The sequence below is a fragment of the Mus caroli genome, unplaced genomic scaffold (genome assembly GCF_978045245.1).
Source record: "Mus caroli unplaced genomic scaffold, Mus_caroli_1 scaffold_16, whole genome shotgun sequence".
NCBI classification, from domain to species: domain Eukaryota; kingdom Metazoa; phylum Chordata; class Mammalia; order Rodentia; family Muridae; genus Mus; species Mus caroli.
In genome coordinates, this window is record NW_028227271.1 from 4,593,253 (window position 1) to 4,614,291 (window position 21,039).

Sequence of the window (21,039 nt, forward strand, 5' to 3'; positions counted from 1 at the left end):
CACGCACACGTGTGCATACACGGTCATGCATGCACTTGCATATAATAATAACATAACTTTTTTTTTTAATTTAAACTTTCAGACCTTTCGAGGGGGGGGTTCTCTGCTGCTCTTCCACTGTCCCTCCCCTACGGCGAGTCTCTCTCTCTCTCTCTCTCTCTCTCTCTCTCTCTCTCTCTCTCACTGCCCGTAAAGTTCTAGAAGGGGTCTGAGGACAATAACCCTCACAGAGCCCCTGCTCATAAGGAGTGAGTGGCCACCATGGTCCGTGTCTCCTCCAAAAATATCCCTCGGTCCAGAGCTCAGGCTCCTTACTCCAGTGTGGCGTACTGGAAGGCCAATGCAGGTGGGGGAGTTATTCGCCCTCTCGACTCTCCTGTGCTGGTTGCTGAGATGGCTACTTTATTTAAGGGCGACCCTCTAAGCCCTTATGGTGGAAAGGAGGCTGATCCTTACAGTCAGCAGGTGACAAACATTCGCTCATGGGAAGTGTCCTGGGGATACAGAGTCCCGTCTGTGGCTCTGCTCTCTGGAGCTGACTGTCTGTCATACATATCTACCTCAGTGACTCAGATGTGGCAACAGAGAGCTGGGTAGCTGCTCCCTGACCTACCTATTGGGCTCTCTGGGTTTCTGAAGCCTTTCTCTCCAGTCCCACTGTCAAATACCCCTTTGAGCCGCCCCTACCACCCGACATCTATCTTCCCAGTCACTTGCTGCTCTCCCAACTCTATTTCTAAGAATGAGTTATCTCCCATCCTCTTTCTCCATGATGGTTGGGGCTCCAAGGAACAAGCTCTGCTGTATAAATGTCCCTTCCCTCTTGTGCCCCCATTCCCTTGCCTGGACACTCCAGCTCCCATGACCAAGAATCAATAAGGGACACCAATTCTCTCTGCTGAGCCATCTCACCAGCCTGCGGCTGAGGACTCAAGGGTCCCTTCTCACAGCCAGTGGCAATGGTCCGGCAGGCTGCTCAGCCCGACAACCAAGGTGCCACTGCTGGGATCTTGGAACTGTCACTATTGGTGAAGATGTTGGTGACTTAGGTCTGGCCAGTCAGTCAGGGAAGATTTCCTGTGTCCACTGAAGCTCTGAAGTGTGTCTCAAGTTGGTATGCAAGGAGAAAACAATGAATGTCCCTCAGAAAGCACCTGGTGGGTTGGGTCCAGGGGCAAGAAGGCAGGTGGCTGAACAGATGTAGTCAGGCTGAGAACATGGGATGGAGGACTGCTCAGGATGAGGGGTGGCTGGATGACTCTGCTCACCCTGGCATACTTAAAGGAACTTAAACTCGCCTGGCACTCTGGAGATGGAAACAGGAGAATTAGAAATTCAAAGTCATCCTCAGCCATGTAGTGAGTTCAAGACCGGCCTGGTCTGCTTGAGACCGTGACACAGAAAAGTAAACAAAAAGAACTTGAACTTGAGTGGTGAGCAAGAGAGGAGCCATTGAAGAGCTCTAACCGGGCAGCGCCATGGTCATCTCTGAGAGACTAAGGCAGAAGCTGTTGCTGGGGAAGAGGGAAAGATTAGCCGGACCTGATGGGCATAGTCGAGGGGACCAGGGTAGATACATTCAGGGCTTGAGAATGGTCCTAAGGAGGGGCACAGGGCAAAGACAGTGCATCCTCCACTAGGCACAGAACATGGGAAATTTCTGTTTTGGGTCTCTGTGAAGTGGACCCATTGCCCAAACCAAAAGAGCCTCAGAAGGCTCTGGGTCACACAGTTTGTCCCTCAGGTTGGTAGATCCACCTGTGGGTCCATTTGGCTATAAGGTCTTTACTCCTGCAAAAAGCTAGAGCTGGGCTGGAGAGATGGCTCAGTGGGTAAGAGCACCCGACTGCTCTTCTGAAGGTCCAGAGTTCAAATCCCAGCAACCACATGGTGGCTCACAACCATCTGCAACAAGATCTGACTCCCTCTTCTGGAGTGTCTGAAGACAGCTACAGTGTACTTATATATAATAAATAAATGAATCTTTAAAAAAAAAAAAAAAAAAAAGCTAGAGCTTTGGGGCTGGGGCTGGGGCTGGACCCTACCCACTGTGTTCTCCCTCTTTTGGATCTCCTTCACAGTTGCCCCCTGGCTTACAGTTGAGTATCAGCAGGCCCAGCCTTCTGTCCTGGCCCATGGGTCTTAGAGCAGCTGGAGTCAGGCAGGATATTTGGTCTTAGGACACATTGTCTGGCCAGGAGTACTGTCTGTTTCTTGCTGATCTGAAGCAGCTTGAGTGTCCAGGGAAAGAGATGGGAACACAGGAGAGAAGGGACATTTGTATTACAGAGCTTGGTCCCCAGGGCCCCAACCATTGTGGAGGGAGAGGATGGGAAATAGCTCATTCCTAGAATCAGAGAGAGCAAGAAGTGACCAGGAAAACAGATGTAGGGTAGGCAGGTGTGGTCAAAGGGGTATTTGACAGTGGGACTGGAGAGAAAGACTTCAGAGGCCCAGAGAGCCTTTGACATTCTCATGTCACGTCATGGCGTTGACATGAAGGCTGGGTTGGCAGCGAACTCTCAGAGCCTCTACCCACCTACCCAGGCGGCAGCTCCGGCTATGAAGGTGGTTTCCCTGCAGGACATCATGAGCATTTCACCACCTTCAGCTGGGATGACCAGAAAGTTCGCCGGCTCTTCATTAGAAAGGTAACCACTTCTTCCATGCTCTGGGCTGGAGAGAGGGCAGTGAGGGGTTTGGGGCCCTGTGCGGAATCCCCCCAGAAGGACCTTGGCCCAGCCTCTGCTTGCAGAGGGCTTTCCCTCTCTCCCGCCAGCCCAGCTTACGGCTCCTCCTGGCTTGTGCTTCTGAGGTCTCACCCAGGGCCCTTGTGCCTTGTCTTCTGAGCTCTGTAGGCTGCTCCACCTGAGGGTCTGGCACCCTTCCTGTCTCTCCACTTGTCTGAATCTGCCCAGTGGCCCTGTGAAGGAGGGTGGAAGTATCCAATAAGGAGGACTGGATTCAAATGAGTCCCTGGGAGCTGAGGTCCTCTCAGAGGCTTGCTGGGGTTCAGGGCTCTCCAGGCTGATCATTCCCTCTCTCAGGTCTATACCATCCTGTTGGTCCAGCTGCTGGTGACCTTGGCTGTGGTGGCTCTCTTTACCTTCTGGTGAGTTAGCAATGTGGACGGATGCCTTCCAGGAAGGACATGGCTAGGCCTGGGACAGGGGGACTCCATCAGACCTCTCCTGGAATGCCCACTTGGAGAGATGAGGGGCCATGGATCCTGCAAGAAGTGTGCATCCTGCAAGAAGTCCTCCAAACAGTGTGGAGTGGGTCCTGCTGCTGTCTGGGATGCCTCATTTGGCATTGCTCCAGTCACTCCTCCAGGCTCCCGTGGGTCCCAGCCTGCCTATGTAGATAAGCCTAGCCCCGCCTCCTTTCTCTGAGTCCACGTGGGGCAGGCACAGACATTGAGCAGAAACAGACCTGGGCTAGCCTCTGACTCTGCCCTGTCTTTTTCTACAGTGATGTCGTTAAGGACTATGTCCAGGCTAACCCCGGCTGGTACTGGGCGTCCTAGTGAGTATTCCCCACCCCAGGTTCCTTCCTAGAGATGCCCACCATGTTCCTTTGAAAGATCCAAGTCATCAGATTGCACATCCGAGGGGGGGAGGACCTCAAAGAACCCCTAGCATGGCCAGAAGCAACTTTTGGATTGCTCAGATCTGACAGCTGGAGGTGGGGGGCAGGTGGCAGCCTGGTTGGGGGGTGGGGGATGGGGCTAGGGCCCTGGGATGGAGAGAGCTGGTACCTTGACCCTAGGAGGGAAGGGGCTGGAGTATTTTGACCTTCTCTAAAGATAATGTTGCTACTCCTATTAACATTGTTATTAATGCTTATGAAATTATTAATCATAAGATCTACCACTTAACGAGCGCCTAATTAAGGGCTGGGCATTGTTTTGTGTGCTCCGTGTCCAGTATTGCATTTGATCCTTAAATCTACTATGTGTGATTACCTCAGAAGACCTAAAGACTCAGATAGGTTGGGTAATTTGCCCAAGATCACACAGCTAGTCGGTGGCAGAGCTGGGTTCAAGTTAAGACTTGTGCTCTTAATCCCTCTGCCTGGCAGTCTCTCCTGCCCGCCAGCCACTTGGCTGACAGTAGTCCTGTACTCTTTAAGGAACATGGCGGGCCATTTGCAAAAAGAATCTTGAAGCTGTAGGTGACTCGGACCCTCCTTCCTGGTAACTAAGGAATAATTTGGGGGTATTTCCAGACCAGAACCATCCTAGACTCCGAAAACTCTTCTCTCCATGGTCCCCATTGGCATCCAGTGTGAGCCAGCCCTGTACTGGGGCTACTGGGCAGGAGGCCTCTGCCTATAAGAGAACAGTGGGTGGTGTGTAATCAAAGGAGCTTGCGCAGTTATTAGGGATGGGTGATGTAGACTTCCCAGGGTGGACAGGATTTGGGAGCATTGCTGCAAGGGGCTAGACTGACAGACGAACAGAAGGACATCCCAGAGAGCAGCAGGGCCCTTGGGGCTAAGCATCAAGACATAGCATGGCAGAGGAGCCGGCACACCGACTGGCCCAGCCTGTTCTTGAATAGGGATCCAGTGTGGAGCTGGGCCCAGCACAAAGCCCCTGTGAGCCACCAGAGCCTAGAGTGGGCTTTTCGTTAGCACAAGTGGGCCAGAGGGTAACAGTGAAGGACCATCCCAGGATTCCAGGAGTGAAGACGTCATACACAGAGTCGTTCCTAGGGCCCAGGACAGAGAGACAGCGAGCAGCCCAGGAGGGAGGGCTGAGTCCTGGGGAGTTGGGAGGAACTGTGTGCACATCTAATGAGGCCCTAGGGACGGCCATCTTGGCTAGCCCACACAACAGGTTGGCATGGCTCCTAGCACGTCAGCACCGTCTGGCAGGCATAGCTCCCCCGCACCCCCCTCCCCAAACCTTGGAAATGGTGTCCTGGCTCCTCTTCTGTGACACAGTCTGTGGGATTCCATGTCCTGAGTTCCTCATGGCAGGCACAGCTCAGGGAGGTGGGCAGAGTCCTAGGGATGGGGAGGGAGGGACATTCTGGCCTTGGAAGGGTGACATTCAAGGAAAAAGCAGTGATGAGCAGGTGGAGAGAGGTGGGGGAAATGGGCGTGGCCTCTGCTCCCCTGGGATACCACAAAGCAGTCACCAGTCTGCCACCTCTTCCTGCAGAAGGCCTACCTGAGGGTCTACGCTGCCCTCCATACCCCTTTAGTCTCTCCATCCTGCCCCTGAGTCTCGCCTCCTGACCTCCCGTGCGTGTATCAAATGCTCCCCGAGGGTTCCCTTCTTGTCTCTTCCTGTTGGGACAGCATTCACAACAGTGAGAATAAAACAGCTCTTTTTAATGCGAGAGGCGCCATGCCAAGTGTTTCCTGTATAGCTTTAACAACTCCATTTTACAGATGAGGAAACTGAGACAGAGAGAAGCCCCTGAGCATTGGAGCCAGGGTAGAAAGCTAGAACCTCCTGACAGCCGCACGCTTGCCCACCTGTGAAAGGCGAATGGGTTTAGAACTTGGTCTTTGCCTGAGTCTCAGTCTCAGTCCCATCTGACACTAAACAGACTGTCTCAGGGGCTGAGGCTTCAACAGGAAACCGACTGTTCTTGCTCACACACAACCCCTCTCTTTGAGTCCCGGCAGCCCTGGCTTTCTCAAAGTCCCTGTCGTCTCTCTCCACTGGGTTCTCTCCTAATTGCCTGATTGCTCCCACTGAGCAAGGTGTCTGTGGCAGAGCAGAGGGACCAGAGAACAGCAGGCAGAGGAGGAGAAGTGTGAGGTGAGGGCTGGGATGGGGGTGGCTGAGGAGAGCCATCTTCTAACGACAGTAAGCAGCTCCCATCCACGAGTCCAGAGCAGTGCAGCGCCAAGCCTGTGCTAAGTATTCAGGCTGTACCTCCTGGAGCTGGCAGGTGGTCCTACTGTTCTGCAGTACAGGGGACTGAGGCTGGCTGTTAAATCCTTGTCCGTGGCCACAGACTCGTGGCAGGCCTGGGACAGGACCTCTGGCACCAGGCTCTAAAGCTGTACCATGGTCTTTGGAATCCTGAGTCTCTCCGACCTTCCCTCTGATGCCTGTCTTAAGGGTTCAGGAACCAAGAGAGTGCAGAGAAAAGGGCATGAGGCCCTTGGTCCCAGGAAGCTTCTGGGCTGGCTAGAGACACACAGACACACACAGCTGGGTGTTGTTATTTTCATAGTTGTTGAAGTGACTGAGACCCTATGGAAAGAAGTGCCAGAGAACTTTCTTTTTTCTTTCTTTCTTTTTTAGTTATTTATTTTATGTAAGTACACTGTTGCTCTCTTCAGATACTCCAGAAGAGGGCATAGGATCCCATTACAGATGGTTGTGAGCCACCATGTGGTTGCTGGGAACTGAACTCAGGACCTCTGGAAGAACAGTCAGTGCTCTTGATCACTGAGCCATCTCTCCAGCCCCTGAGTACTTCCACTAGGGACAGGAGGGTTCTGCTGCCCCCCCCCCGCCCCCCGTGTGCAGGATGGCCACAGCTCTCTGGCACCTGGCATCCGATTGCAGTGGAAAAAGGTTCACATTCCAACACTGCCTGCTTTGTTACTGTTTTGGTTGTATTTGAAGGGCACTGGCTGGTGTCAGGCTCCAGGTTAGATGACAGGAAAAGAAGCTGGCCTCTGGGTGCCATAGGGAAGCAGGGACCATTCGAGCTGAGCTGGCTGAGACTACAGACAGAGCTGTCTGTGCTACAGAGGAAACCCTATCGAAGAGGGAGTCTCAGTCTTGCCAGTGGAGTGATGGGCATGTTCCAAGGGTGCAGAACAGGTTGTGATGAGAAGCAGGAGGGTGGGTGGGGTACGGTGACAGTAGAGGTGAGGAGCCAGCGGTAGGTGGACTGTGCTGTGGGCGTGGCCAAGTCTTCAGGGGGTGGGGAACTTGTGTTCTGATCAGCCTGTAGTGTGGAGGGCAGAAGACTGGGCTGTAGGAGGGCTATAGTCCCAGCCAGATTGGAAAGAGAAAGGGGCGATCCAACTTCAAAGGGAGGTGGTGGAGATGGAGGGGAGAGTGAGGTCTGAGTGGGAGGCTGAGCAGGTGATTAATTGGGTGTGGCGGGTCGAGCAAGCACCAAGACTGATGCTGTGGCCTCTGGCTGGGCGGCTGGATGGTTTCGTGGTATCCTCAGCTCTACCTCACCACATCTGATACGTTTCGGAAAAGCTTCCGTTCCCTGGGCAGCCAAATAGATGTTCCAGTCTAGCGCTGAGAGGGAAAAAACGGGGTGGGGGGAGAGTCTGCCTTGAAGAATCCAGCTCTTTTAGAGTCTCCTTAAAGGAGACTGAGAAGGAGTGGCCAAGAATGGAGGAGGGAACCCAAAAGTGTGTCACTGTGGAACTGGGGAAACAATAGGAGTGACCAGACATTGAGCTCAGGTAATGTAAGGACCAGGTGACAACCGAACTCAACAGGGTCACCCTGTTGTGACAAACCCAGCTCTTCTTACGTGGGGCTGAGGCCAGGCGGTTGGGCGGGTTGGAGAGATGAAGAGACACTGAGTAGACTTTCTCAAGAGAGCTTCTGAGAGGCTGGAGCTAGAACCAGGGAAGATGCTGAGTGAAGGATGGGAGAAGCCAAGGAGGTTACCATGGGAGACCAGGTGACCCCCCAGGACCATTAAAGTAAGCCGTCACTGGGCTTTTGAGGGCCTAGGACCCAAAGCGCAGACTGGGGGCATCGGCCTGGGAAGGGGTTGAGGGGTAGGAAGTCTGGTAGCGCTACGTGAGGTTTGCAGGTGATGGCCCAGGAGCCACAGGACCCTCCCTCATTATCTCAGATCTTTCTGGAACATAGCAAAGAGTGAGGCAGCCTGGGAAATTTAGGGAAGGAAGAGGCTGTTTGGAATTGCTGTCATGGAGGGCAGGTGATATTCTGAGGAGATGGAGAAAGAACTGCAAAGCCATGCTGAGGAACTGCGAAGCCACGCTGAGGGAGATCATGTGTTGGAAGTCTGTCTTGGGAGCTCACCCCCCCATCTTCCGTCACCTCGTCTTTGACCCTTGCTTTCCAAAATGCTCTTCTTAGCAGTCAACTACCGGCTGGCCACTTCCCACTGGAGGCGGCTGCCTGATCCACAAATTGACTCTGCTTCCTGTTCTGCTCGGTGTGGGTAGGCTCATCAGTGCTGAGTCCATAGCCTGGTGGGGAAGAACAATAATGAAAGCAGCTAAGGAAGGGGCTGGGTATATATAGGTAGAGACGAGAGAGGCATTGTGTAGTGGTGGTTGGAAGGCAGCTCCCTGCAACTGGCAAGTACCTTGGTTTCAGCCCTTCCGCAACAGGGTAGCTTCGAGACCTTGGACGAGTCGCTTGACCTCATCTGTGAAGGAGAACACAGCCCACGAAGAAGGGAGGACCGTGTCAATATTTATTCAACACAACCCAAAACAAACATCGACCAAGTTCGACATGGCCCATGTAGGTAGTTCCAGGCCAGACAGAGGTACATGAAGAGATCTTGCCTCAAAAACTATATAAATAAACAAATAAACAACCACCTACTATTTCTGAGGCAGGGTCTCCCACGGAGTAGGCTAGCCTCAGACTCCATAAATAGATCAAGATGAGCCGGGCGTGGTGGCACACGCCTTTAATCCCAGCACTCGGGAGGCAGAGGCAGGCGGATTTCTGAGTTCGAGGCCAGCCTGGTCTACAAAGTGAGCGCCAGGACAGCCAGGGCTATAAAGAGAAACCCTGTCTCGAAAAACCAAAAAAAAAAAAAAAAAAAAAAAAATAGATCAAGATGACCCGGAGTCCCTGGCTCTTTGACCTGTGCTTCCTGTGTGCTGAATTGCATCACCACACCGTGGAGTCCAGCATGGGCTTATTTTATTTTTTTATTTCTGTAATGCATGTGTATGGGTATACACACGTGTTCGTGTGGATCCGTGTGGGTGTACATGTGTGCCTGTGTCTATGGAGGCCAGTTTGGGGGCATCATCCGCAGGAAAGCCACCCACCTCCTTTGAAACAGTGTCCCATTAGCCTGGAGCTCCCTGGTGAGGCTAGACGGGCTGGCCATCAAGCTGATTCCCCCTCTGGCCAGGCGTGGTGGCACATGCCTTTAATCCCAGCACTTGGGAGGCAGAGGCAGGAGCCCCCCCACCCCCCACCCCCGAGAGCCCTCTTCCTGTCTATGACTCTCTAAGAGCTGGGTCTCCAAGAGCATGCCACCATGCCCAGCTTTCCACGTGAGTTCTGGGGACTGAAGGCAGGTCCCTCACGCTTGTTGGCCACTCGCTTCTCCCTCTGAGTTATATCCCGAGCCTGTGGGTGCGACTGAGCTTTTTAACGAAGGTCTCTTAGCCGAGTGGGGTGATGAAGTCTGCAGTCTCAGGAGACTGGAGGCTAAAGCGGGAAGCTCACTGAGAATTCAAGGCTAGCCTGGACTATGTAGTGAGACTGTGCTTCCTAAACCAAACACACTAATGACAGCACGGGTCTCTGAGGCCGCTTGGGTTGAGTGGTAAGACCAGGAAGCTGTAGCTCCTAAGATTTAATATTGCTTGAGGTGGGCCTGTCCCACCCAACCCCACCTTCCGTTTTTTGGAGTTGGACCACCATTCTGCCTATTGGCATCCTGCCTGGTGCAGTTTGGGTAGGGGTGGCAGCATAGGGCCAGCTGCTAGGTAGACGGGCTCAGGAGAGACCCTCTGACTCGCCCACCCATCTCTCTCACAGTGCCGTGTTCTTTGCAACTTACCTGACTCTGGCTTGCTGTTCTGGACCCAGGTAAGATTGTGACTTGGGGGGGGGTGGGGGGTAGGCTACCCCTGGGACTATTAGTAGGATCTTAAAAATCTGCTCTGGCCAGGCGTGGTGGCGCATGCCTTTAATCCCAGCACTTGGGAGGCAGAGGTAGGCGGATTTCTGAGTTTGAGGCCAGCCAGGTCTACAAAGTGAGTTCCAGGACAGCCAAGGCTATTCAGAGAAACCCTGTCTCGGAAAAAAAAAATCTGCTCTGAGCCGTGCCTTCCATCAGAGTGCTGTGCAGCCCTGAGAGGGCCTCATCCCTCTCTGAACTGGAGTCAAATGGGCCAGCCCATCTGCCCTTCACTTTGCGCCTCTGAGGCAGATGAACGGATGGGCACATAAGAGGGTTTCAATGATGAGAGAGGCTCTACGGAGTACAGGTTATCTATCCTCTCTGAAGCCTGTGGCTTGCCTTTCAGGAGACACTTCCCTTGGAACCTGATTCTGCTGACCATCTTTGTAAGTGACCGACCAGGGTGACAGATTCTGCGTGGGGATGGGGGCGGGACAGAGGCAGCACAGGTTTTGAGGACCAGAGAGTCTAAACAGGAGACATCCAATGTGTGGGCCCCTGTGGAGCAGGGGGTTGACCCTTCTTCTACCATAGCATCTTGTCCTCCCTCCCTCAGTGGGATGAAGCCCCCCCCCCCGCCCTGTGTTTCCAGTCTCTTGTCCTTGGGAGGTTGTGTGGGAGTCTCAGCCAGAAGCAGGATAATGAAGAGAAGGCTCTCCCTGGGAGAACAAGGCTGCCTAGGAGATAAAGGCACAGCTAGCCTGAGGAGCCTGCAGGTTGGCCAGGGAGACACTGTTTAGCTGGCCTCGGTCCTGAATGGAAACACATATAGGCGAAAGCAGGCTCAGCACAAGGAATGTGTGTGTGTGTGTGTGTGTGTGTGTATAATGTATATGCATGGGGCGGGGGAGGCCCAGGCTAGAACTTGAGTGTGCCTGGGGCCCCCGAGTCCACATGAGGTAACATGAGCCCCCTGATCTCCCTGCAGACCCTGTCCATGGCCTACCTCACTGGGATGCTGTCCAGGTAAGGTAAATGGGACAGGAGTGGCCTAGGTAGGCGTGCGGCCAGGATCTGGTCACATCTAAGGGAAGCTCTCCACGTACCTCATCTTTTCAGGGAGCTCTTGGATGGGGGAGGGACCCAAATAGACAGGCTGCCTTGGCTTTGATGTCTCCTCCTTAGGCACTACAGGGCCAGTGGCTCCAAGACCCAAGCAGGCTATTGGGGTTGGGGTGAGGGATGGTGTCGAGGAAGATGATGTCATCCACAAAGTGACTTTAAAGCCCTGGGCTCCTTGTGGTGTAGACTGCCCTCAGACACCAACATAAACTCATCCCGCTCTGCCTACTGGGGAGCTTCTCCCCAGTAGTGAGTGACAGAGAAGCCCTGGAAGCTGTAAGCCCTGGGAACGTGGGTCATGAGGTCAGCTTCCCGGCAGGAAAGGGCTGTCCCATGAGAGGAGGGATGGGGAGCGGGAATCCTACTGATGAACACCTGCCTGTCTCCAGTTACTACAACACCACGTCTGTGCTGCTGTGCCTGGTCATCACGGCTCTCGTCTGCCTCTCAGTCACCATCTTCAGTTTCCAGACCAAGGTCAGCCCTGGAGCCTGTGGGCAGGGGAGGGCCCGGGGGTCAGAGGGTCTATGTGGGGCCGAGGAGAGGCAGAGGCCTGAGTTGGGTCTGGGGATGCTACATTGGGATTACACTGGGTTATGGGGGTGAGTGCAGAATTTGCGGGTCTCAGCCTGTGGCTGCTGAGCCCGGTGCTGACAACCCCCCTGTGTCCCCGCAGTTTGACTTCACCTCCTGTCAGGGTGTGCTGTTTGTGCTGCTCATGACCCTCTTCTTCAGTGGACTCCTCCTCGCTGTCCTCCTGCCCTTCCAATACGTGAGTCTGTCTACCAGTCCTTGAGGGAGGTGGAGATAACCCAAGGTGCATGCTCTCCTACCCCAGCAGGGCCACCCAGGGCCAAAGCCTCACAGCCTGCCACCCTGGCCCTCCTGGCACCTGCCCCCAGGTGTTAGCAGCATGGGCAAGCAAACAAGGAGGCTTTTCTTGGCAGGCCTGGGCACCTGCCCAGCTCCATGAGCCGCATCCGGCTTCACTTTCCCGGCCACCTCCTGCAGGTGGAGGATGGGGGAGGGGGACTGTAGCTGAGAAAGATACAATGTGGCTCCAGGGCCCAGCAGGCTCAGGGGCACTCCTGGGGGACCAGCTAAGTCCAAAGAGGCAGAATTTGGCTAGCCATGCAGGAGGGGAATTGGCCACAGCGTAGGAGCAGATTCCCCACCTCACCTCACAAATGCCCACCCACCAGAGGGCTCTTCCAGGGACTCCGATTGGCATTCTGCCGGCCCAAAGGAGTGCCTACTGTGTAGGAGCTGGAGCCACCAATGCTAGGGAACAGATTGGAGACGTGACAGGTGTTTCAAATCCTAAGAACACAGGAAAGAACTAGTTGGATCTATTAGAGACTCAACAACATTCTCTCCGGCCACATCTGGTACCGGCCACATCCGGTACCTGGTCTCCCATGGCCTCTTGTCTGCCAGGGTCGGAGGGTATTCCTTATCCCCTCTAATACACTTCCATGCTGCCCAGCCCCAGCCTCTGGGCAGTTGGCACCAAGTCTAGGATGTTTAGATTGACTCCTTGGCTCTTCCCAGGATCCTGTTGACGAAGGGAGGGTCCAGAGCTGGCCTGGGGGCCTCTGTGTATCTAGGATGGGAGGGGGCTACAGGAAGGAGTCCTAGAACATCAAAGCACCCTTTATTGAGCCATGTTGAGCTGATGGGATGCCTTTGTTTCCAGGAACCTTCTAGAAAGGTTTCTGGAAGGGATCCACAAAGGATAATGCACCTTATATTTGTGACTGTTTGCGTTCACAGTGGGGGTGAGCACAGGCCGGAAGGGTGCTGCTCTGGCCTCCAGAGGCAGGGCGGTCATGGCCCTCTGGCAGAGACTCCAGATGCCTTCACTTCCATACCCACCCTGGCTGACTTTTTCCACCTGAGCTCTTTTTTTTCCCCAAAATTTATTTTTATTTTATGTTTATGAGTTGTCTTAGTCAGGGTTTCTTTTCCTGTACAAACATCATGACCAAGAAGCAAGTTGGGGAGGAAAGGGTTTATTCGGCTTACACTTCCATACTGCTGTTCATCACCAAAGGAAGTCAGGACTGGAACTCAAGCAGGTCAGGAAGCAGGAGCTGAGCAGAGGCCACGGATGGATGTTCTTTTACTGGCTTGCTTCCCCTGGCTTGCTCAGCCTGCTCTCTTATAGAACCCAAGGCTACCAGCCCAGAGATGGCACCACCCACAAGGGGCCTTTCCCCCTTGATCACTAATTGAGAAAATGCCTTACAGTTGGAGCTCATGGAGACATTTCCTCAACTGAAGCTCCTTTCTTTGTGATAACACCAGCTGTGTCAAATTGACACAAAATTAGCCAGTACATGAGTATACCATTGTGAGCCATCATGTGGTTGCTGGGAATTGAATTCAGGACCTCTGCTCATTCCAGCTCTGCTCTCTCTGGGCCAAAGATTTATTTATTATTATATTACACAAATGTTTTATTATATTATAAATATTATATTACACAAATAATATATTTATTTTATGTACGTACACTGTAGCTGCCTTCAGACACACCAGAAGAGGGCATCAGATCTCATTACAGGTGGTTGTGAGCTGGGATTTGAACTCAGGTCCTTCGGAAGAGCAGTCAGTGCTCTCAACCACTGAGCTGTCCGTCTCTCCAGCCCCTTCACCTGAGCTCTTGCTTCCAAGGCAGAGACGGAGAGCTCTCTGTAGAGGAACAGACCCCAGATAGAGCAGGGATGATTTGGCGACCTGAGGAGGAGCCTAGAGCCAGACCCAGGCTGAGGGAATGAATGGCAAACAGCCTGAGCCTGGGGCTGTGCTCCAAGGGAAAACATGTCAGGTCTGTGGGAAGCCCCTGTGGAAACCACTGCGAGCACCCCAAGAATCACCAGCCTCTCTCAGACTGTGGCTTCTTAGAGAGGAGTTACCCCTGTTCTTCCATTCTCAGGACTGAGCCCTGCCCCAACTTCTGGCACCTCTGCCAGCCAGCTGTGTGCTAAGCCAATCTTTCCTCTCCCACAGGTCCCCTGGCTCCACGCAGTCTATGCTGTACTGGGAGCGGGTGTGTTCACGTTGGTGAGTTTGGCCCAGCCCCTGGGGCCACCATCTCAGCTTTGTGACTCTCTCCTCAGACCATTCCACCCTGTGTCTTCCTTATGGTCTCTATGGAACCTTTCGGCAGCATCCTAGGGTAGGGCTGGTGCCGTGCTCAGGCAGGGAATTCTGTCTTGTGTCCAAGACAGACTCTCTGAGCAGGGCAAGGGAAAGAGAACATCAGGGTAGAAGCTAGTGGCCAGAGGGGATTAGGTGACCAGGACTGAGAAGACAGGTCGTTCTGGCAGAGCACAGGGATATCTGGCTGTGTGGACCAAATTAGTAAGTCTTAGAGCAGTCTGGGAAGATTCCCATACCTGGCGAAAGTCTCCATCAGAGGGACCTCCTTCTTTGCTGTTCTCACCAAATTCAGTTAACAGTGATAGCTAATTCACTTCTTTACGTACATATATACTTATTTGTCTTTTATAAACAAAGTGGCCTTGAACTTTCGATCCTCCCACCTCAGTGTGTAGAGCCTGGTATTAGAGGCATGCACCACACCTGGGGCTCAGCTAATATTTATCCAGCACTCACTGTCCCTCAGCCGGCTCTCTTTTGTTCTTAATTCACACACCACACCTAGCAGATAGGTCCCACTCTTCTGCGATCACAGTGAAGAGGAAGTCCAGAGATGTCAGATAACGTATTGAGGTCATCTTAGGACATGGTAGGATCAAGCTGGGAACTTGGATATCTGGTTCCAGAGGCCCGGTGGAAAGTGCCTAGAAGCAGATACCCAGGCAACATGGCCAAAGATGGACAGATGCCTGCCCAAGGCAGCCCGATATATCCTTGAGTCAGATGGACCCCAAGCACCTGAATATGTGCCTCAGACACACCCAGGTGTCCATGACATCATGGGAAGCCATGCAAAGAGATATCTCTTGCCAGTGAATCAATGGCTGGATCTCTCTCTCTCTCTCTCTCTCTCTCTCTCTCTCTCTCTCTGGTTTGTTTAACTACACTAAGTAGCTACCATCCCAGGTTTGTCACAAATTCCAGAGGCTCAAAGAATGTCCAATGTATCCCGTGAGGTAGACAGCACTGATGTAAGAATTGCCTCATCCATTCTCCACCCACCCACCATGGCGGTGCTCACCCATAAAACTAGCATCTGGGAAGAGGGGGCAGGAGGATTAGAAGTTCAGAGTCATTCTTGGCTACCTTAGAGAGTTTGAGGCCACAGGGGACCCTGTCTGAAAGCAAGCAAAGCCAAGCACCTTCTGCATCGGAAGCCCTAGGCTTACAGAGTTGTCAGTAGCGGTCAGATCTGGGACCAAGCCTCAGTTGCACTGGGCCTGTTTAGTGCCATTTCCAGTCCCTGAGGTCCCTAAGAGAGAAGAAACTTCTGGCTGGGACTTGGGCAGAGGATGGGCAGAGCCCTCCAGCCATCCTCTCTGTCATGTATCAAGGGGAACATGACAGGTCAGAGAGGTGAGGTCAGACAAGGGTCAGGGCAGGGTAGAGTTGTGCTGGGCTTACAGGCTCATCATTCATGGGTCTTTATGGAGCATCTACTATGTGTGAAGTGCTTTGTTACCTGCCCAGAAGTCTTGGTCAGAACTAAGAGATGTGTTTGGGTGGAGGGGGAACAGTGTTTGGGTGAATATGTCAGGTCTGTGGGAGCCCCCTGTGGGTCTCTTCATGATTACCAGAAGCACTGGGTGAATATTGTTAAATGGCCCAAGGCCACCTAGTCAAGGAACATGAGGACCAGAAGAGCTAGACACAGCAAGCTCCCCTCTTACGGGTGTGAAAACCAACATCTAGATAGATCAGACGAATAGGCTAAGACAGTGGTTCTCAGCCTGTGGGTCACGGCCCCTTTGGGGGTTGAACGACCCTTTAATGAGGGTCAACTATAAGAGATTTCCTGCGTATTAGATACTTACATTATGATTCAAAACAGTAGCAAGGTGACAGTCATGAAGTAGCAATGGAAATAATTTTGTGTTGGGGTCGGGGGTCACAATCACATAAGGAACTGCCGTAAAGGGTCGCAGCGTTCGGAAGGCTGAGAACCACTGGTGTAAGGTGACCCAGCAAGTCAACAAAGTATGGGTCAAGACTGGGTTGCCAGTTTACCTCAGTCTATCTGTCACATTCCCTGTGTCAGTGGGGAATCCCACTTCTTGGGAACCCTAAGTCCTAAATAAAGTGAGATGGCTGGTTACCCCAGGATAACCACTTACCCCAGGATACCCACTTCTCCTGGCTCCTGGACCAGTGTTCCTCCTTCCACATCATATTTTCTCAAGCAAAAGAGCAATCTCAGAGAATTGGAGGGGGATCGGGATGGGAGAAAGGAAGAGAGCAGAAATCAGGGCCACCAGCCCCAGGCAGTAGCATCAGGAGGCTGCAGAGAGCAGCCATGGCAGGGAGCAGAAGAGACAGGCCCGAGCAAGGGAAGCCAGTGGAGTTGGAAGACGGCCTGTGGAGGACCAGGGCGTGCACTTTGCTTCCTGAGGGTCAGGTTGCAGCAAGCGGGAAGGCAGGTACGGTTGGGTGGACGGTAAACCTTTGAATCTGTTCAATAATCCCTCGTGTTATTAGAATAATAAGAATAATCCCGGCCGCCTGTCCCACCCATAGCGCTCTGGATAACACTTTCATGCTTATTGCTTCGTTACGTCTTACTACAACACAGGGAAGCTGGCATTGTTCTAAGAACTGCCTTGCACACTCGAGGCCTTGGGTGTTAAATTGTGAATTTGGTAAAGTCTCGCAGCCAGTAAAGGACAGGTCCAGGCCCAGGTGTCCCAGGGCCAAGGTGTCCTGAAACTGGTGTCCAGTGCCTCTGTGGTCACCTGGGGAGAGAATAAATCTCCTCTGTCCTCTTCATCACCACCGCCACCATCGTCACCACCACCAACCACCATCTTCATCATCATTTGTTTCATGTGTTGACTTCTCTGCTAGACTCTTGTGTCAGCATGGAAACATACTGTGATTTCTCCCATCTAAAGGAATATAAAGCCCACAAAATACTCTTAGCCCACATCTCCCTAAAGCTCTTGCCCAGATATAGCAAGAAAAAAAAAAAAAAAAAAAAAAAACTTCCTTAGGAATCTCTGTTCATTTCCCACAATGCCCCACCCCACTCCAGTGCCCCCTCCCCCCCCCCCCCAGTTGTCTGCTCCCATACTCTCTTGTGTGCCTTTTCCATGCATGCAGAGTGTGAGCTCTGCTACCGAGCTTCATCCCTAGTCCACCGAGAACTCTGCAGAATGCAGTGCTATGGATAGCACCAGCAACCTCCACAGGGACAAACCCAGCAGGCAGTCTCAGCCCTCCTTGGCCTAACTCAGCAGAAGCACCCTCTAGGCCTCTGGCTCCTGGGTTTTGGTTAGACGGCCCCATGGTGGCTTGCCTGGGTCCCTGAGTCTTTCCATCATCTTCCTTCAGGACCCCAGGCGGGCCCAATGCTTTGGGGGTTTTTTGTTTTGGTTTGGTTTTGGTTTTTTGAGACAGTTTGGTTTCTCTGTATAGCCCTGGCTGTCCTGGAACTCACTCTGTAGACCAGGCTGGCCTCGAACTCAGAAATCCACCTGCCTCTGCCTCCCAAGTGCTAGGATTAAAGGCGTACGCCACCACGCCCGGCTAATGCTTTGGATTTTATGCTTCATGCTGATGACTGCGGATTTATGTCTCCGGCCCTAGTGTCTGAGTTCCAGACTAGAACATCCAGTTGTGTAGTCAGTGTGCCCATTTGAAGTCTGACTGACCCTTTACCCTCACTAACATGCAAACAACTTCTTTTGCCTGGATCCCTCTGACTCTGTGTCCTTCCCACGGCTTCTCTCGGTGTTCCCCACTCAAGGCAAATTCCTTGGCAGCCTCTCCCTTCCCGACACCCTACACGTCAGACCCAGTCGGCAGCAAGTCTCATGGCTCTACCTCTGTTCTAGAGCCTAAGTGCCCTGCTAAGCTTTGTGGCCCTTCTTACCCCATGCCACCTGGCTTGTTGTGATACTCCCTGCAGCTTCGCCTGCTGTGCCCCCTATCTCTGGTCCAGACAGCAGGCAGGGGTGGGATCCCCTGCTTCACATCCAGCAAGTGGTTGCTCCCCACAGACCTCCTTTGAACTCCTCTCTCCAACTCTGCTGCGCCCCTTGTTGCCTAGGCTGAGTGGCTCTTTCCACACACAGGATCACACAAGGATCTGCTCCTCTGTCCTGAGACCCTCCCCGCTTTTCCTTTTTTTCCTTCTGTGCTTTGTTTTCCTTCGCCCACTGCTGAGTAGCCTCCACACTCAAGCGCTGCTCCCTCCTCCCCGGAGTCCTAGCTCTGGAGACCCTATCTCTTTCTCTGGGTTTTTCTGATCTGTTTGGTTTTCCAACTCAAGGGGAAGTTAACTCCCTGTGGGTGAGGCTTACCAACCACTCTGGTTTGTGCATTGATGTAGCCCCAGCTCCCAGAACAACCTCATACACAGCAGACACTCCCGGGAGTTTGTGGGGTGAATGGATGCCCAAGGAGTGAGTGGGGTCAGGGATCTGAGGTGCTAGGATGGACAGTCTCAGAGCTGAGTGTGCACTGTCCCCGTTGTCTCCTGTGAGTCACAGGGAGGAGGCACTTTGGTGCCCAGTGACCCCCAAATGTCTCATTCAATTAGTACACCAAAAAGTCTTGGTTGGGATCATCTTGAAAGTTACATAAAGAATAGTTGAGAGAGTCCATGGGTGGGCCCTTCTGCTTAGAGATGGGAAGACAGGCCCTTGCGTGCCATGACGCATGTAAGAGCCCTGTGTCTTAAGCTACCCCGAAGAAGGTCCGGCAAGGTTAAAGCAGTGTTCCCAGGCATGGAAACGTAAAGCCTCAGGTGTTGCTAGAGGTAGGCCAGCCCTTGGCACCACCCTGCACAGTTTCTGCCCAGCCCTACAGCCTGGCCCATGAATTTACCACCCAAGAAAGCACCCAACTGGGGAGAGGAGGGAAGAGCCACTCGGAGCCGACACCTTTGAGCTGACTCACCCACTTACTAGCATTTCAGTTCTGGCATCCAGCAAGGGGGTAGGGGTCAAGCTGCAAACTCAAGGCTTCCTGACACTGCGCCAAGGCTGAGTGTGGGAGAGACAGACGTAGGAGGGGGCTGCTTCTCAAGCCTGGACCAGCACCCCAAGAGGCCATGGCTTCCATGACGGGGGTCCCTACCCTGAAAGATGGAAGAAGCTCTCAGGGTCAGAACTGAGAGTTCTAGGACAGAGGCTCTGGATATTCTTCTCGGTGTCTGTAAAGCCCAGGCTGGTGGGAATAGGGAACTCACCAGGGAGGGTCCAGGGCCTCATCCAACACTTCCTGTTATCCCTTCCTCGAACATTGCTGATGGGGAGTAGTCAAGTCAAGGCTGTGCTGAGTGTCCTTGTTTTGTCTGACTGCAGTGAAGAGAAAGGGTCCCATTGTGTTGCTAACCCACAGAAGGCTAAGTGGGAGGATCCATCCCAAAGGCCAAAGTCACCCTCCAGTTGTACAAGAGGGAACAGGGCACCAGATGGGCCCAGTTCTGGGCACCCACTAACTTGGAAGCCTGTGTTTTTTCTAAGCAAAGTGTTGCGTTTGCATTTCTTCTTACCTCACTCTTATAGCACACACACACATACACACACACACACACACACACACACACACACACGCCATCACGCATGCACCTCACCTTGCTTCTCTAGGCATCTGGGGACAGCCATCCTCTTGGCTGTGTGATGAGGGCAAGTTGATTATACTGTCTGTGCCTCAGTTACATCAACACATGATGGGGACAGTAATGTGACATTTGTCACAGAGGCTAAAGTGGGTATTTAAAAACAGTCACAAGACTCTGTTACATTAATCCTTGTGTTTATAAGTTGTACTTTGTAATATATGAATACATCTATTCGTGGGTCTTGGCTTTCAAGAATCTTAACTATGGATGAAGCAAACATTTTGAGCGCACTCCTTGGCTGTCCCCGTGGTGACCGTAATGGGCAGCTGCCGTCTTCCTAGACTGTTCTGTGGACACCTTTGTCTATAGGCTCCTGAGTCACAAAAGCACTTCCGTGCAGGTGTGTGATAAGGTCCTTTCCGCGGGTCGCTTTCTTCTCCTGGTAGCAGATATCAGGTTCCCGACTCCGTTCTGCATCAGTTTAGCTAACTGGCCCCTGTTGACAGGCTGGGTGGTTTCCGGTAAAGCTCTGTTAGAACCTGCCCTGTGAGAGAGAGTGGCCCAGGGCTCACAGCTCCTGTACCACGCTGCTGTTTCTGTAGGACGGACTCAGAGGACTCAGACCACAGGCTCCTTTCCATGCTGGCTCCACACATTGCAGCCCCAGCTTTTTATATTCAACCCTTGTCTGCCGATGGCCTCTCCATACTGTGGCTCTCCCACAGTGCCTCAGCTTCATCTCTAAGGCCATGTTGGAGGGAGGGACACACAACAGATATAAGCTTGATTCCCAGTGTAGCAAGGCCAGGCCAATCATTTGACCAGAGTCTATGTAGCTTGCCAGTTCTCAGCCTGTGGGTGGCAATCCATTTGGGGAGGCAGGGGGAGGTCAGATGACCGTTTCTCAGGGGTCACATATCAGGTACCCTGCACACCAGATGCTTACATTATGATGTATAGCAGCAGCAAAATTATAGCTATGAAATAACAACGAAATAATTTTTGTGGTTGGGCGTCACCATGACTTAAGGAACTGTATTCAAGGGTGGAAGCATTAGGAAGGTTGAGAGCCAATGGTATAGGTGCAGCCCTACTGTGTGGTGGACTAGAACAGACACCCTCAGCTCCTCTGCCCTGTGCAGGTCCCTCTTAGTCCCCTTGTAAGCCTACTCTGCTCCTGTCCCACCAGAGAAGGGGCAAGGGTCAGGTTCCAGCACTAGATAAAGACCATCAGCAAGCCACTTTCCTCTCTAAGACCCCTGACCTTACAGGCTAAAAAGTGGCATACCAACCTCGGGGTGCACACAGACAGTGAGCTGAGAAGACGTGATAGAACACACAAGGACTGTTTATACATTCAGCATATGTAACTCCCGTTCTGGTCCTGCACTGCCTCTG

The 21,039-nt window shown here is 52.8% G+C and overlaps 1 protein-coding gene across 2 annotated transcripts in view; it reads left to right on the forward strand.

Moving 5' to 3' along the window:
* Positions 1–21,039, forward strand: part of Faim2 (Fas apoptotic inhibitory molecule 2) — a 31,855-nt gene that overhangs the window by 4,328 nt on the left and 6,488 nt on the right. Inside the window, exons 3-11 of one of the 2 annotated variants that reach the window (XM_021184086.3) lie at positions 2,584–2,651; positions 3,048–3,112; positions 3,472–3,525; positions 9,707–9,757; positions 10,198–10,237; positions 10,780–10,817; positions 11,303–11,390; positions 11,590–11,685; positions 13,926–13,979. In XM_021184086.3, coding sequence (XP_021039745.1) covers positions 2,584–2,651; positions 3,048–3,112; positions 3,472–3,525; positions 9,707–9,757; positions 10,198–10,237; positions 10,780–10,817; positions 11,303–11,390; positions 11,590–11,685; positions 13,926–13,979 — 554 coding nt within the window. Of the gene's footprint in view, positions 1–2,547; positions 2,652–3,047; positions 3,113–3,471; positions 3,526–9,706; positions 9,758–10,197; positions 10,238–10,779; positions 10,818–11,302; positions 11,391–11,589; positions 11,686–13,925; positions 13,980–21,039 lie in introns of both variants that reach the window. The other variant, XM_021184087.3, reaches the window with a different exon arrangement.